Source organism: Culex pipiens, chromosome 2 (assembly GCF_016801865.2).
Source record: "Culex pipiens pallens isolate TS chromosome 2, TS_CPP_V2, whole genome shotgun sequence".
In the NCBI taxonomy this organism is placed as follows: Eukaryota; Metazoa; Arthropoda; class Insecta; order Diptera; family Culicidae; genus Culex; species Culex pipiens.
Window position 1 is genome coordinate 32,140,037 of NC_068938.1, and position 14,878 is coordinate 32,154,914.

General features: G+C 38.8%; 1 protein-coding gene across 12 annotated transcripts in view; it reads left to right on the forward strand.

The window, feature by feature from the left end:
• LOC120426896 (uncharacterized) overlaps positions 1-14,878 on the forward strand; it is a 67,349-nt gene that overhangs the window by 44,303 nt on the left and 8,168 nt on the right. For 7 of the 12 annotated variants that reach the window (XM_039591701.2, XM_052708531.1, XM_052708530.1 and 4 more), the window contains exons 10-17: positions 2,284-2,493; positions 3,220-3,323; positions 3,468-3,655; positions 11,533-11,919; positions 12,154-12,329; positions 12,386-13,680; positions 13,747-14,307; positions 14,601-14,832. In XM_039591701.2, coding sequence (XP_039447635.1) covers positions 2,284-2,493; positions 3,220-3,323; positions 3,468-3,655; positions 11,533-11,919; positions 12,154-12,329; positions 12,386-13,680; positions 13,747-14,307; positions 14,601-14,832 — 3,153 coding nt within the window. The remainder of the gene's footprint in view (positions 1-2,283; positions 2,494-3,219; positions 3,324-3,467; positions 3,656-11,532; positions 11,920-12,153; positions 12,330-12,385; positions 13,681-13,746; positions 14,308-14,600; positions 14,833-14,878) is intronic. The other 5 variants (XM_052708533.1, XM_052708532.1, XM_052708536.1 and 2 more) reach the window with 5 other exon arrangements.

Consider the following 14,878-nt stretch of genomic DNA (forward strand, 5'->3'; position numbering starts at 1 on the left):
CCCTAGTTAGCATTTACACCCTTATTCGTGATTCTCTTGCTATAAAACAGGTAAACAAGACATAATGCTTAGTAAAACTAGTGATTCCGTGTAAGAAAATACTTGGTGGGACAATTATGCGTAGAAGTTTAACGATGGGACAAACAGACTTAATGTTGTTTTTAATGAGTTTTCGAACAAAGTACCAGATTTTATGTGTTTTTCTTAAAGTACACATCAAACTAAACTCAAAAATGTCATAAAGTCAAAATCGTCCAAAACTGACATTAGACAATTATGCGTAGGACGGCAGTGAACTTCTTAAATTATTAAATTCCTTAATTCTTAAATTCTTAAATTCTTAAATGCTTAAATTCTTGAATTCTTAAATTCTTAAATTCTTAAATTCTTAAATTCTAAAATTCTTGAATTCTTGAATTCTTAAATTCTTAAATTCTTAAATTCGTAAATTCTTAAATTATTTATTGAATTAACTATTGACTTATGAAATTATGACATTTTTAAATTATTAAATGATTTAATTATTAAATGATTAAATCATTAAATTATTAAAGTATTAAATTATCAAAATATTTAATTATGAAATTATGAAATTATTAAATTATTAAATTATTAAATTATTAAATTATTTCAATTCAATTAGTTTTTATTAGTAAATAATCAATTCACAATTTCGTAATTCTTATAACCTAATAGAGTTTTGGAGTACCTTTCAACTATGATTTGTACTATAGTTCATTTTGATGTAATTGGATATTCTAACAATGGATTTTGCAAGAGAAGGAAAAATAAAAAAAAACCTTCTAGATTTACTTATTAAATTATTAAATTATTAAATCATTAAATTATTAAATTATTAAATTATTAAATTATTAAATTATTAAATTATTAAATTATTAAATTATTAAATTATTAAATTATTAAATTATTAAATTATTCAATTATTCAATTATTAAATTATTAAATTATTAAACTATTAAATTATTAAATTATTAAATTATTAGATTATGAAATTATGAAACTATTAGATTATTAAATTCTTAATATTATAAATTCTTAAATTTCAAAATTTTTAGTTATCAAGTGCCGCCATCTCAAATGACAGAAAATCTGACTTTTTTGAAGTCATTTTTAGGTTAGAAACCAAATTTGAAATAGATTAAACTAATCGTGATTGGATTATTCGTGTGAAATTTTGACGATGACTTCGAACAATCGATTACGAAAATTTGTGAAGCAGGGCATTTCGATATTATTCTTTCGATCTGTAATTTATATATTTCGATTGTAATTGTCGATCGATGAATCGGATAAACGAATCATAGACAAATAGTAGATGTTTTAATACCAAAAGCATTTGCTCAAGACTTGTTCACTGCCATATTGGCCGCCATTTTGGATTACAAATTCTTCGATCACATTAGAGCGTTTTTGTGAACATATTTGAACTCATCGACCCAAACCCCCACCCCTTCTATCGGATGGGGAAGTAAAACGTCGGTCCATTTGCGTAAAAGAGGTTTTGGGTGACTCACCGCACATAACCTTCGGACGCCTAGGAATGAGCAGAAACTTGCAACAGAGACCACAAAAGACCCGGGGGTCGTTAAAGTGGATTACTTTGCTTTTTTGACCCAAAATAAGTCAACTATAAAAATGTTTTTTTTTTCGAACTGTAATTGCATTTAGAGCTTAGGGCACCCTGTATGGGATTCCAATCAGCAACCTCTGGATTGTGAGTCTAGTGCGCGTTTCGATGGATCCAAACAAACGGGATTGCCATTGCACGATTCTTGATAAAAATAAGTATTGCGAAACTTTGTCTCTTTTTCGGTCGTCCTATCAGGAATTGTTTAAATAATTTGTTGCATACTGTTTTCGTACGAAACTTTTTGCTACGATTATTTCGGACCTCAATTCAATTGGCAAACCTCTACTTTTCTGTTATTTTCCCACAACACACTTTAGTTTCCCATACTTTCTACCTCTCTATCTCTCTCTAGTAGAACCGCAAGCTTCCTATATTAGCTTACCGTTGTAAATCTATGATTTCAGTACGTAAACGCGGCAAATTAGCCTCCGTTCTGTTCTATTGAATAACGATTAGCAAAATTATTACAATTACTTCAAATTGACCAAGTGTCAGCAAATTTACGTTTCCAACCATCCTCAAACGATCCCTTCTATTTTTCTCTTTCCTTTTCTTGAAAACCTCAAAAAAATATAAATCCAAATAAAAAAACTCTGTAAATCTAAAAAAAACCCGTCGAACCGAATGAGTAGCGATCTCCCCATTCGGCCGCCGCCCACGCCCGACCAGCTGCCCTGCTCGTGGTGGAATCCCAACTGCTGCGATCGCAGCCTGTTGGTCGGCACGTACCGGCTCGGCTGCGAGAACTACCGCGAGATGCGGGCCGACCCGAAGCTCTGCTTCCAGAGCCACTGCGGCCCCGGCGACGGCACCGTCGAGGAGGCGTCCATCGTGGTCAAAGAGTAAGTGTCTCCTCTTCTTTCGTTTCTATTTTTTCTTGCATCTTTTTTTTCCAAAGACTAGCGCGTCTTCTCGTGTCTCCTCTTCTCCTGCTCCTCGCACAAAACAATTTACTTTCTATGTCTGTTTCTCTCTCTCTGTGTTTTCGTTTTTTTTTCGCGATGATCTTCGTTGCAAGTTTTGTTTCTTTTTCACTTTTCCTCTTTCGAAGTTTTTGTTTTTCTATCTTTTTCAATTCTTTTCAACTACACTTGTTGTGTTGAACTCGAGGGGATTAGTTTCTTATTTTTACCAAAATTCTTGCTAGAGTTTCGGTGTGTATGTGTGTTTGTCCCTTTCTCTCCTAAGTGTGTGTCTGTGTGTTTGTTGCCATATAAGTTCGAAGGAATAAACCAAATTTAAGTAAGTATTTGCTTCCTGGTTCCGCCGCGCTTGGTCTTCTACTAAATTTTGAAGCATGAAGAGCGTCGTCTTCGTTTCCAATAACAACACAGACACCGTTTTGTTAACTAATCAACGGATTCATTCCATTTGCCAAACTCATGACCATTTTTCCCAAATCCATTTCCCGAGGGTCATTTACTAAGAGCTACACGGCTTAACTCATATAAATCACCATACACACACAAACACGCATACACCCTTGAGCCATTTTCGATAAGTTTCTCCAAATATCTGTACCTATGCAGAAATCACTAAAACGTCTCCCTCCCTCTTCAAACTTGTAGAGCCGACGACGATGCCAACTCCAAGCAGGGAGACAACGAGGACGACCCGGAGGACGGACCGTCCGAGGCGCGCTCCTCGTCGGCCGGTGTCGAGTCGAAAGACGGTAAGTTACGACGGCCCGCGTACGGCCACCCACCCCACCACCAAAATCTCCAACCCACGCCCAATGCCATGCCCCCAAATACCACCGTAGAAGTTTGTAGTAGGTTTGAGTTGTTAACGGATTGCTCAATAAACACTAATACAGATGATGAAGAATCCACAGCTGGGACCGCCACCAGTGCCGCCCCGACGCCGGCCCCGTCCGACGGGGGCCCGAACCCGGAGCTGATCTGGCCCTCGATGCAGGACCTCAACACGCGGCTGCGGCGCGTCATCACCAGCTACCAGCGCAACTACAAGAAGGAGGAGCTCAAGCAGCAGCAGAAGGCCAAGGTGAGTTTATTTTTCTCGGAATTGAAAGAAGGAAGTCGAAGCAGTTCATATAAAAAATCATCCATTCTCTTGTGCCGTTTTGCATCCACAACTTTGCATGAATTTCACACAAACACATACTCACAAACAGCTGCATACAAAAACATATTTTAAATGATTGTACGATAGTTCTTAGAAAAAAAAATATTCAAGATGATGTGAGCCATTTTAGAATCAAACTTTTTACCGAATTTGAAAAAATATCAAAAATTCTCAAAAAGTAGTATCTCTCAACTAAACGAATCCATTGTTATCGCAGCGAATCTTTCAGAAACATCCTGGATAATGTAATGCAATCACTCACGACATTATTTTTTCAACGGCCAGGCCTACTGGCGGTAAGTTAACCGCAAAAATGATTCGTTGAAGTGGGCTAAGTTTGAGTACGAATGAACAAACTGCGATTCATTTTTTAATCTTCTGGGGAAGACCTTGAGGATCTTCCGCTTCGCTTGAAGACAATGATTTTAGCGGATTGCAGACTGGATTTCGCCATGTGATGTGAAGATTGTCCTATGTCCAAGTTGCTTAGGAATTGATAATTCGAAATAAAACCATCCATTTCTGGCCGCTCCCATCTTCAGTTTGGAAAACGGAAAGTGTTGTTGTTGATGCTTCACTTTTTAAGAGGATAAGGGAAAATCTCCACGGTATCTCAAAATAAGTTTCGCTTGGTTTTGGTAAAGTATAAGATCAAGGATACGCTCTAAGCAAGCGTTGTGACCATAGGCTAACTTAAAGTTCTCTCTGCTAAGAAAATACCGATTTTGGTTTTGCTTAAGCCATATTCACACGTTTAAAAAATAAAAAATTAAATAAATTAAATTTTAATTAAGGTATTTATAGATTGTCTTCTTGATTTTCGAATTTTGGAGTGAAAATAAAAAAAAACTATTTTTAAAAGTTACAAATCTTTTAAATTCTTGAATTATTAAATTATTTAAATTCTTTTATTATTAAATTATAACATTATGAAATTATTAAATTTAGAAAAATTCTAATTGTTAAATTCAAAATTAGAATCTTTGATTTTTGCCTTCCTCACTTTACTGAGGAAAGGCTATGAAATCACTCGAAAAATGAACTTTTTAATTAGACCCTAGACCTACCGTCATGTATACATATCGACTCAGAATCACCAGCTCAGCAAATGTCTGTGTGTTTGGCTGTATGTAGACATGTGTACCGAATCAATGTCACTGGAATATCTCGTCACTGACTGAGCCGATTTTGACTGTATTGGCCTCATTCGATTCGTCTTGGGGTCTCATAAGTCCCTATTGAAATTCATAAGATTTAGTAAAGCACATCAAAAATTATGCTTAAAAAAATGTTGCAAATAAATTTCACAATTTCCAAAAAAGGGTGGTTTTTGCACGGAAACCTGCCATATTATATATTTTTAAGAAAGGTTCTGAAATGACCTTTCTTGTGGATTAAGAATTTTCTAGATCTAACTTACCTATCTAAAATTAAGTTTAAAAAATGCTCTGAATTTACAAAACCTCAATCTATTTCCCAACGGCGGTATATCTATCATCTTGACAAAAAGTTTGTAGGTAGTCTGTTTTTTTACTCATTACTTATTTATATTAGGACCTCTTTGGTGCTGCGATCACATTAGGGGCGATCCATAAATCATGTGGACGCTTTAGGGGGGTTGGAAACACTCTATAAATGAGAGGAAGGCACCAACCACCTAGAGGTGGATTAAGTAACGTTTTTGAATTTTTGAATATTTTAAATAAAACTGATGTTACTTCAGCAGGGAAACGTTAGCAAGGAAAATTTTAGTTCTCGTATTGGCCACCAGATGGCGTCATTGAAATCCACCTTCCCTGCTCACTTCACATCGTCAGCAGGGAAAAAAATGTGAAGACAGCAGTGAAAGTGAAATTTCCCTGCTAACGTAAACAGGATTTTTAAAACTATAATTCGTATCGTAAATGCAATCTTTTCAACAATATACTTTGATGTATTTTAATTAGTTTTTTATACGTATTTCAATGTCTTCAAATCTGAAAAACATATTCTCCCTGCTAACGTAGCAATTACTGAGCAAGAAGAAAATTTTAAAGTCATGGTCATGGATCACAGAAATAGGCATTTTCAAGCCAAAATAATAATTTAAGTTAAAATTTACAATCAAACTTTTATCAAAAGGTACTCAAACATGTTGGTGAAAATATTTTCATATCATTCCTGTTCTTCAAGTGTTCAGCAGTGAATTCTATCATTGGGGCGTGGCATTTGTGATGAGCATTTTCCTTGCTAACTTCACAGTTTCCAAGCTTTTTGTTTTTTTTTTTTATACAAGCAAAGGTCCATGTAAATGATGTTCATGTTTTTAGATAATGAGTAGGTATCTATTTAATTTTACACTAGTACACCAGTGTCAGAGCTAGTACATTTTACTATGTTTTCATAAAAGTACGATTGTAATGTAAACTCAAATGAATATTTTGTTTGAAATAACAATATCACATCTTTTCTGATTAGATAACTCTTAAAGATTTGGATTTCCTTGCAAATATTTCTTTAACATTAACCGCTTGGTATTAGAACGTTATTTTAAAGCAAATAAATTTCAATTTTTCCGATTTTTTTAAAGTGAAGTCCCAGACCAATCAAAAATGTGCTCCCTGCTGACTAAGTTAAGTGTTACTTCAGCAGGGAAAACGTAGGCCACGCCCCGCAAACGTCCCACAACGTCGTCAGCAGGGCTAATAGTTGTGAAGTCCGCAGATTTATGTTTTTTACAGAGCCACGTATAGCTGTGTGGCAAAGCTTTCACCTCGTATGTGGTAGTTTGAGAGTTCAATTCTAGAATTTTTTTAAAGGTCCTATAAGCTATTGTCTTTCATATGTTTATAGGATATGTTAAAAAAAAATCTAGAATTGCAGTTGATATTTTTCCCGACCTTATCTGGACACCTTAGGGAAGTCGACCTATAGTAGTTTAACATTTAAATGAATCATGTTAACATTAGTTAAGTAATAACATTGCCAATGAATCCGCATTGTAAATATCGGCTTGATTCTCTTGAAGGCTGTTCCTCTCATGAACCAGGAAAAACTTTTTTTTCTGTTTTTGTAATTTCAAGAAAATATTAGTTTGTAAGCAATATATCTGATTGCAAAAAACATTAAAGCCACCTAAAATTTATTATGCCCCAATATGTTTTGAAAACATAATAAAAAAATGGTAGATTTTTTCCCTGCTGACTTAATAACTTTGTGGGGGCGTGGCCTACGCTTTCCCTGCTGAAGTAACACTTCTCCCAGTAAACTGTTACGTTAGCAGGGAAAATATTTTTGATTTGTTCGGGACTTCAGTTTAAAAAAACAATTCTGGAACGCGTTAGCAGGGTGGTTTTGTCCAAGATATCAGTTAAGAGAATCAATTATGAGACACAAATTTGACTCTCGAAAAAAAAAATCATGAGTTTTTAAATATTTCAGATGGAGTTTTGGCCAATTGTTCCCTAGCTTTTGTAAAATTGCTCTTAAAAACGTTCTAATACTAAGTGATTAATGGTAAAGACATATTTTCAAGGAACTCCAAATATCTAAGAATAAGTCACAGCAAAGTGGCAGTGACATTGTTATTTTGGCAAATAAAATGATTTTTTTGCTCAGTAACTGTTACGTTAGCAGTGATTTTTTAGATTTGAAGACATTGAAATACGTAAAAAAACTAATTTAAATACATCAAAGTATATTGTTGAAAAGATTGCATTTACGATACGAATTATAGTTTAAAAAATCCTGTTTACGTTAGCAGGGAAATTTCACTTTCACTGCTGTCTTCACATTTTTTTCCCTGCTGACGATGTGAAGTGAGCAGGGAAGGTGGATTTCAATGACGCCATCTGGTGGCCAATACGAGAACTAAAATTTTCCTTGCTAACGTTTCCCTGCTGAAGTAATATCAGTTAAATAAAATGTAATAATAAAAGCCGACTCGGTCCTAATCAAGTCCCAGTACCGAAAAGGACCTTATTAAAATAATTCCATGAAAAAAATATTTTTTTGAATATATCTAGAATTCTTTAACATTGAAATTCTAAAGTGTTAATTTTTTTTTGCAATTTTAATTTAATAACTGTTTAAATTTAGATTTTTTTTTGTTAAATTCAAAATTAAAATTTCGGATTTTTTGAATTTTTGAATATTTTGAATATAAAATTCCTTAACTTTGAATTTTTATTTTTTTTTGATTTTTTTAATTTTTGGTTATTTGGTAATTTTGGTTGTCGAGCAAAAAAAAAATCGTTTATTTAATATTAATATTGTGCGTTTCAAGATTCGGCATTATAAGGCAACTCAGAATTTTCAAAATTTTTGATACGTATGTTATTTTCATTCGCATTCAAATCAGCGAATCCAAATTATTAGATTTTTGCATCAAAACATCTGGAGTTTTAAAAAAAGGTCATATAAACAAAATTTTCATTTTTTTTTTTGCTTTTTTTTGGGTGTTTTTGAATACTCAAGGCGGTTCTAAAAACACCCAAAAAGCAAAAATTAAAAATTTTGTTTATAGGACTTGAAAAAAATCCCTAGATATTGCAAACAAGCACCGCGCCAAGAAACGTCAAACGCCAATTTTCGTTTCTGTTCCCTTTTCAGCTCTGTACCGCTTAAGAAAAATCATTCATGACCCTTTCCTTGACCGTTTCTTGGGCGTTTTTTATATGGAGTTTTAAGGATGTATTAGACTACGGCATGGATATGGAGTTTTAAGGATGTATTAGACTACGGCAAACAAACAAACAAACAAACTCACACATTTGAACGTCAGCTTTCATACATTTTGTCTTGTTTTCGAGATAGGCAAACTGTCAAACGCCAAAAGTGCGAGTTTGTTTGTTTGTTTGCCATAGTCTAATAGCTCCTTCAGCCTCAACACATCTATCTGGCTTAGTAACACATAAAACAACATTTATCCATTGTTATGTAATTCTTTAAAATCGTTGATATGTTTGTTGCGTTCAGGGAACCAAAAGAGGCAATTAATGGGCCAAGGAAATGAATAGACAATTACTTTTTTACGCAGTTATGACTTTTTGAATAAAAACATGATTTAAAAGGGGCCAACATTCTTTTCTCAAAACGCATAGTTTGTACATAATGCTATTTTTTGAATTTAAATTCAAGTGGCGTGCGTTTTCTAATCCTAATCCTTCTTAAGTTACATGTAACACAAAATAAAAAATTTATGTTGCCAAGATCACTAGTTAACAAAATTAAATGTTGTCAAAAACTTAGCTTTTTTGCTATAGACGAATCCAGTTTGAAATGGCCGCGAGGTGGCCAATGGTTTCAGAAATGACAGCCTCCATATATTTGAATATGGGAGTTCATGAAAACTCAATTTTCAAGCAATAAAATGATAATTTATGATAAAAGTATCGATTGATTAGGTGTACAAAATGTGTCTAGAATGTCATTCAAACAAGAACTGTTCGAAAAATTTGCAATCTAGATAAGTAGGGGCAGGGGGGGCAGAATGGACCAGGGGGGCAGAATGTGCCACCCTTGGTTTTGGGCTTTAGAATGGATTTAGACCAATTGTAAGGCAAGGGTCTTATAAAGGACGTCAAATAACTTCACCATACCGAAAACGACGTTTGAATTCATTGTATTTTTCGAATTATGAGCAAAAATGTAAATTTATTGTTTATTTCGAGGTTTTTAAATAAGCTATCTAAAAAGTTGGATTGTTTGAAAAAGTTTGCTCAATGCTTATAACGATACTAGATGTTACTACCAAGGTATACAATCAACAACGGAACCTTAAAATCATTTAGAGGCTTGGTGGTGGAAGTGTTAAAATAAAATCCACTTGGGGGCAGAATGGACCACCCTTATCCTGCCTTATAAAAACAATCAAAAGTTATGAAATTTGGATTTAATGGATTATTTCACTCCTGGTAGCTTCACAAATAATTTAATGTAGTTTAATGTAACATTATTTGATTTGTTAGTTGTTTTGATGATTATTTGAAAAAATAGTGTCCTTTTTCAACATATTAGACCGATTCTTAGCGAAGCAAAATGTCACATTTTTCAATTTTCAATGTGGTTTTTAATATGAAAAAAATCATTTTAATTATGATTCAATAATTTCAATGTGCTTTAAATGCGTTTTCTTACCTTAAAAGCCAAGAATATTGACCAAATGTGGTATGCAAGCTATGAACGGGAGAGGAGTTTTTTCATAAATCTGCTCCTTTCGTTGTCTCGTCACGAAAAGAAATTGCTGGCAAAAACTCAAATTTCAACCAATTCGTTCAGTTCAAGGAGCAAAAGATTCGTTTTTTAATTTGTAATAATGTGTAGAAGAGCAAAAATATTTAAAAATCAAACTGGCAAAACTGTAGCGATTTTTGTAGCGTGCCTTTTAAAAGTCCAGTTTTACGATGTTGTCCCGTCACGCTACATTTTTATTTCAGAGGAAGCACAGGTACTATATGGTTAATTCTGCATGATATTTCTTTGTAGGAAAATCAATTATCTTTCCAAATATGTAATAACATTGGGGGGTTTCTTCTTTTATTTTGCCACTACAGCCAAAACGCTGAAAAAAAATTGGGATTTTTTTGAAAAGGAGCCGAAGAATCGGTCATTAACACTATTTTCAAAAATGTTTGTTTTGGTAAGTGACTATTTTTATAAAAGTGGTCTAACTTCATAGAAACTATGTTAGAAAGGTACCTTAAGTCATTTTTTATCTCCCTTCAACGTTGTATTAGACGAAATGGCTTGTTTTCTAAGGTGGCCCATTCTGCCCCGCACCCTAGAAAAGTAGTCGAAAAAACTTTTTTTTTAAAGTGGCTCAAAAATAGTTTTAAGCTAAAAATTTTCATCAACCAAGTATACAACATTGAAGGGAACATCCCAAAGCATAAGCCTACTACACTGAATTCATAAATTTGTATGTTTTTCTATGGTTTTTGGCGCATTTTACTTAGGCGGGCCATTCTGCCCCCCCTGCCCCTATACCATTCGATTCAGCAGAAATTTTGTGCACCAAAAATATATAGTTTTCATATGTTAAGTATTTTATTTTAAAAGAAAATTAATAAAAAGTAAATTTAGTATGGGAGCTGTCAAATCTCTCACCATCAAAAAGCAGCGTTGAGCTTTCGCTGGATTTGTCTATACAAAGTTGTGTAAAAGGAAAATATTTTAATTTAAAACATGAAAAAGATGTCGCTACCTTTTTTAAACTCAAAGTTTTTCGAAACTTTCTTTAGTCTTATTTCCCAACAATTCGAGTACTATCGTACAATCAACACGCAATCACAATCGTTTCCACACGACACACTCTATAACGGTATCACCAAAACACCAACACAAATAGTTCAGAGCATGGTAAAACTGTAATTTGTAATTGTCCCGAGTCACACATTTTTGTAGTCCTGTCCCGCGTGCATCGTCACAATAAAATTAAACATAAACGATAATTGAATGCAAGACTTGCACAAACACCAAGTAGTTGCAGCCGATCTGGCCTCTCGTATCGTTAGTGCATTGTAATGTTGAGTTTAGACTATAGTTTTGTTACTAATTAGTAGATCTCTCTCTCCATTTGTCAAAGTTGAAGAATTCTATCGTCGCAAGAAAATTTCGTCCGCTCTGAATTATATGTGCCGTCCCATTACTTCAAATTCATAATACCATTCCATCTGCTGCGACATTCACAAAGTTATCATTTTCGAGAGTCTTGAAATTTAAATGACCAAATTTCCTTGTATTATCCCTTGTCTTTCTCAAATAATAACAAAATCAAACGCGAAATATCACCACCACGTAAACGAAAATCCCAACAGCTCCAGGCGATCGTTCCGCCGGTGTCGTCCCTGACCGGACAGTCGTCGTCCACGCCGTCGACTCCGTCCACCACGCCCGGCCCCATCATGGGCGGCAATCTGACGCCGCAGCACCAGCAACAGCAGCAGCAGCAGCAGTCCCAACAGGCGGCGGGCTCGTCCGGCGGTGGAGCAGGTTCCTACGCTGGCACTAGCGGTCTGAGCAAGAGCCAACAGCAGCAAGTATCGGCCGGGGGCGGAGGTCTGTCCCTGTCGGGGGTGGCGCCAACCGGTGGAATGCCCACCGCGGCCGACTTCAGCCTCATGCTGAGCCTGGGGCTGGGCCTCAACCCGGCCGATGCTTCGCAGCTGGCCAATCTCGACCTGCAAAAGTTGGCCATGTACTTGGTTAGTATGAAATGGTGGGATCGGACAATCGGGATACACAAACACACAGATATTTGTCTCTTTTTTTCTTTAGTTCTCTCTGTTGTTAGTTTCGTTTTAGTCTTTTGGTTACGGGTATTTTAGTTTTCTCGTTTCTTGATTGTGTAGAATTTTGAACTTTATTTTTTTAGTTTGTTCAAGTTTATCCCGAAAGTACCGTCAAACACGAGACTAAACAAAACTTGTACATTGCAGAAAATGGAACGTCGCGAAAAGACGGAACAGGTGATGCGCGAGCGCGAACGTGTCCGGCTGGAGCAGATCCCGAAAAAGTGGACCCGCCGCGAGGAGAACGAGTTCATTCGCGTTCTCACCGGGTACGGTATCGATCTGCTGCCGAACACGTCGCAGCCGACTCCGGACTGGTCCAGGTAATAACTTGCGATTGTTGTTTCTCGGTGCAAAATTTAACGTCTTGCTTTCACAGGTTCAAGGCGTTCGCCAAGCTGGACAAAAAGTCGGACGAAAATCTGAGCGACTTCTACAAGGTGTTCATCGCGATGTGCAAGCGCCAGGCCGGCGTCAAGCTGAGCGAGGACGAAAAGGGCCTGGACGGGCTGGTGGACGACGTGACCGAGGACCACGCCAAGCTGATCCTGGACCGGCTGGAGCTGCTGTCGAAGGCGCGCGAAATCATCAAACACCCCAAGCTGGAGGAGAACATTCGGCTGTGCGAGAACAACCTGGACACGCCCGACTGGTGGATCTCGGGCAAGCACGACCGGGAGTTGCTGCGGGCGGTGCTCAAGTACGGTATCTACCGGTCCGAGCAGCTCATCCTGGCCGATCCGGAGTTCCCGTTCTACGAGGCGGCCAAGAAGTACCTGCAGAATCTGGAGATGCAAATCCAGCTGCAGAACCAGCAGCTCATGAAGATGCAGGCGGCCAAGGCAGAAGCGGCGGAGAAGGCCGAAGCAGCGGCCAAGGCGGAAAAGGAGTCGGCCGAGAAGGCGGCCGCGAGCGCTGCCAGCAAGGATGATGCTGTGGTCGAAGAGGAGAAACCTGCCAAGGAGGTTGAGAAAGAGCCGGTTGAGAAGCCGGAAGCAGCTGACGCTGCGGAAAAGGTTGGGGAAGAGGACAAGAAAGAGGACGAAGTAGCTGTAAAGAGCGATGAGCCGGAGAAGGAAAAGGTCGAGGAAGTTAAAGAACCAGAGGACGAAAAGGAGGAAGAGAAGGAAGCCGACAAGGAGACCACCAAGGAGGAAACCTCCGAAGAGAAGAAGGACTCCGAAGACGACGCTGCGGAAAAGCCTGCCGAATCGGCTGAAAAGCCGGAGGCGATGGAGGTTGATGAGAAGGTGCCTTCCGAGGAAAATGTCGAAAAGAAGGATGAGGCCAAATCTGACGCAGAAGAGGTTAAGGAAAAGCCAACCGAGAAGGATTCGTCCTCAGAGGAGACTCCAATGGAGACGACGACCGAGGTTGCTGAGAAGCCTGCTGAAAAGTCAACAGACGCCGAGGAAAGCTCGCCATCCAAGAAGTCGGAGCCGGAGGTACCGGAGAAAAAGCCGGAACCCGAGCGCGAGTCGTCACCGGACGTGATCATTCTGGACGAACCGAAAGCTACGGCGAGCGAGGCTAAGCCGAAGCTTCTCACCGACGAGGAGATGTGCTCGAAGCAGGCCGCCGAGCTGAAGGCTCGCTTCCCCGACCTGGAGGTGTTCCAGCCTCTGATGAAGCTGAAGCAGCTGGACAACAGTGTGTCCAAGGAGGACATTAAACGTGAGTTTGATTCGGAGGAAACCTAGTTGAACCGTGCGAAACTAACACATTTTTCCCTTCTTTCAGAAATGACCAAATTCGCCAGCATGATCGACACCTCGATGATCGTCAAGTGGTTCCGGGACTTTGCGCTGGAGCGACGCGTTGGCCACGTCATCTACTGCGTCGAGCACGGCGAGTGGCCCGTCGGCAAGTCCTACTCGGCGTACACCGGCTGTCTCGGCATCGATCTGGACATTCCGCTGCACGAGACGATCAAGCGCATTATCCCGGTGGACGGCGCGGGCAGCGATTCGCGCCGGTCCGCGTCGAGCACGCCGGACGTGATCACCATTACGACCGATCACGCCGGCGCGAAGCAAATTAGCCAAGCGGCTTTGTCCGCGCAGACCGCGGCGGCTGCGGCCGCGGCCCTGTCCGCCGTCGGTCTCGGGGGAAGTGGGTCGGGGTCTGGTAGCTTGCAAGGCCTCAGTCAGAGCCAGATGGCAGCTGCGGCTTCCGCGGCCGCCGCTGCCGCCGCCGGTGTTTCGCTCTCGTCAAGTAAGAAACGCAAGAGACACATTGCTATTGATGTTGAAACAGAAAGGGCCAAATTGCATGCTTTGTTGAATAATACTCAGAGTCCAGGTAAACATAATCAATTGGCTTTCCTTATTTTATTCTTTAGTTTTAAGTTCCCATGGGAGCTTGTCAGAATGACTTGGACATCTCCAAAGATTAAATTCCATCCAAGACCCACTCTGACAAGCTTGCCGCCTGATACAAAATTCCCCAATTAGTCGCTTATTTTCTTCTGTGAAAATCAAAATTCAATCGATGTTGTAATCTCCCTTAGTTTTGATGTTTCCCCCCTAAAAACAAACCACAAACCAATTCGCAACCATCTCATCCTCTACCTCGTCCCCCGTCTAACCTTCCAGTGCCCAACCAAAAGCAGTCCCAGCTGCAGTCGAGCCTCTCGTGGAACGACGACGATATTGTGGATGCTCGCCGAAGTGGTGGAAATTCGTCATCGTCCGGCAGTGGGCTGCAGCCGCCGCCTGCGCACCAGCACGGTTCCGCGCGCAACCAGATGTCGTCGTACGCGGCATCCAAGCCGCAGCTCATTCCGGGCACGTCGAGCACGCTGACGCCGATCGATTTGTCCTCCGGGTAAGTTGAACTAAATTGAAGTGTGCGATGTTTTGTCGAAAACCGG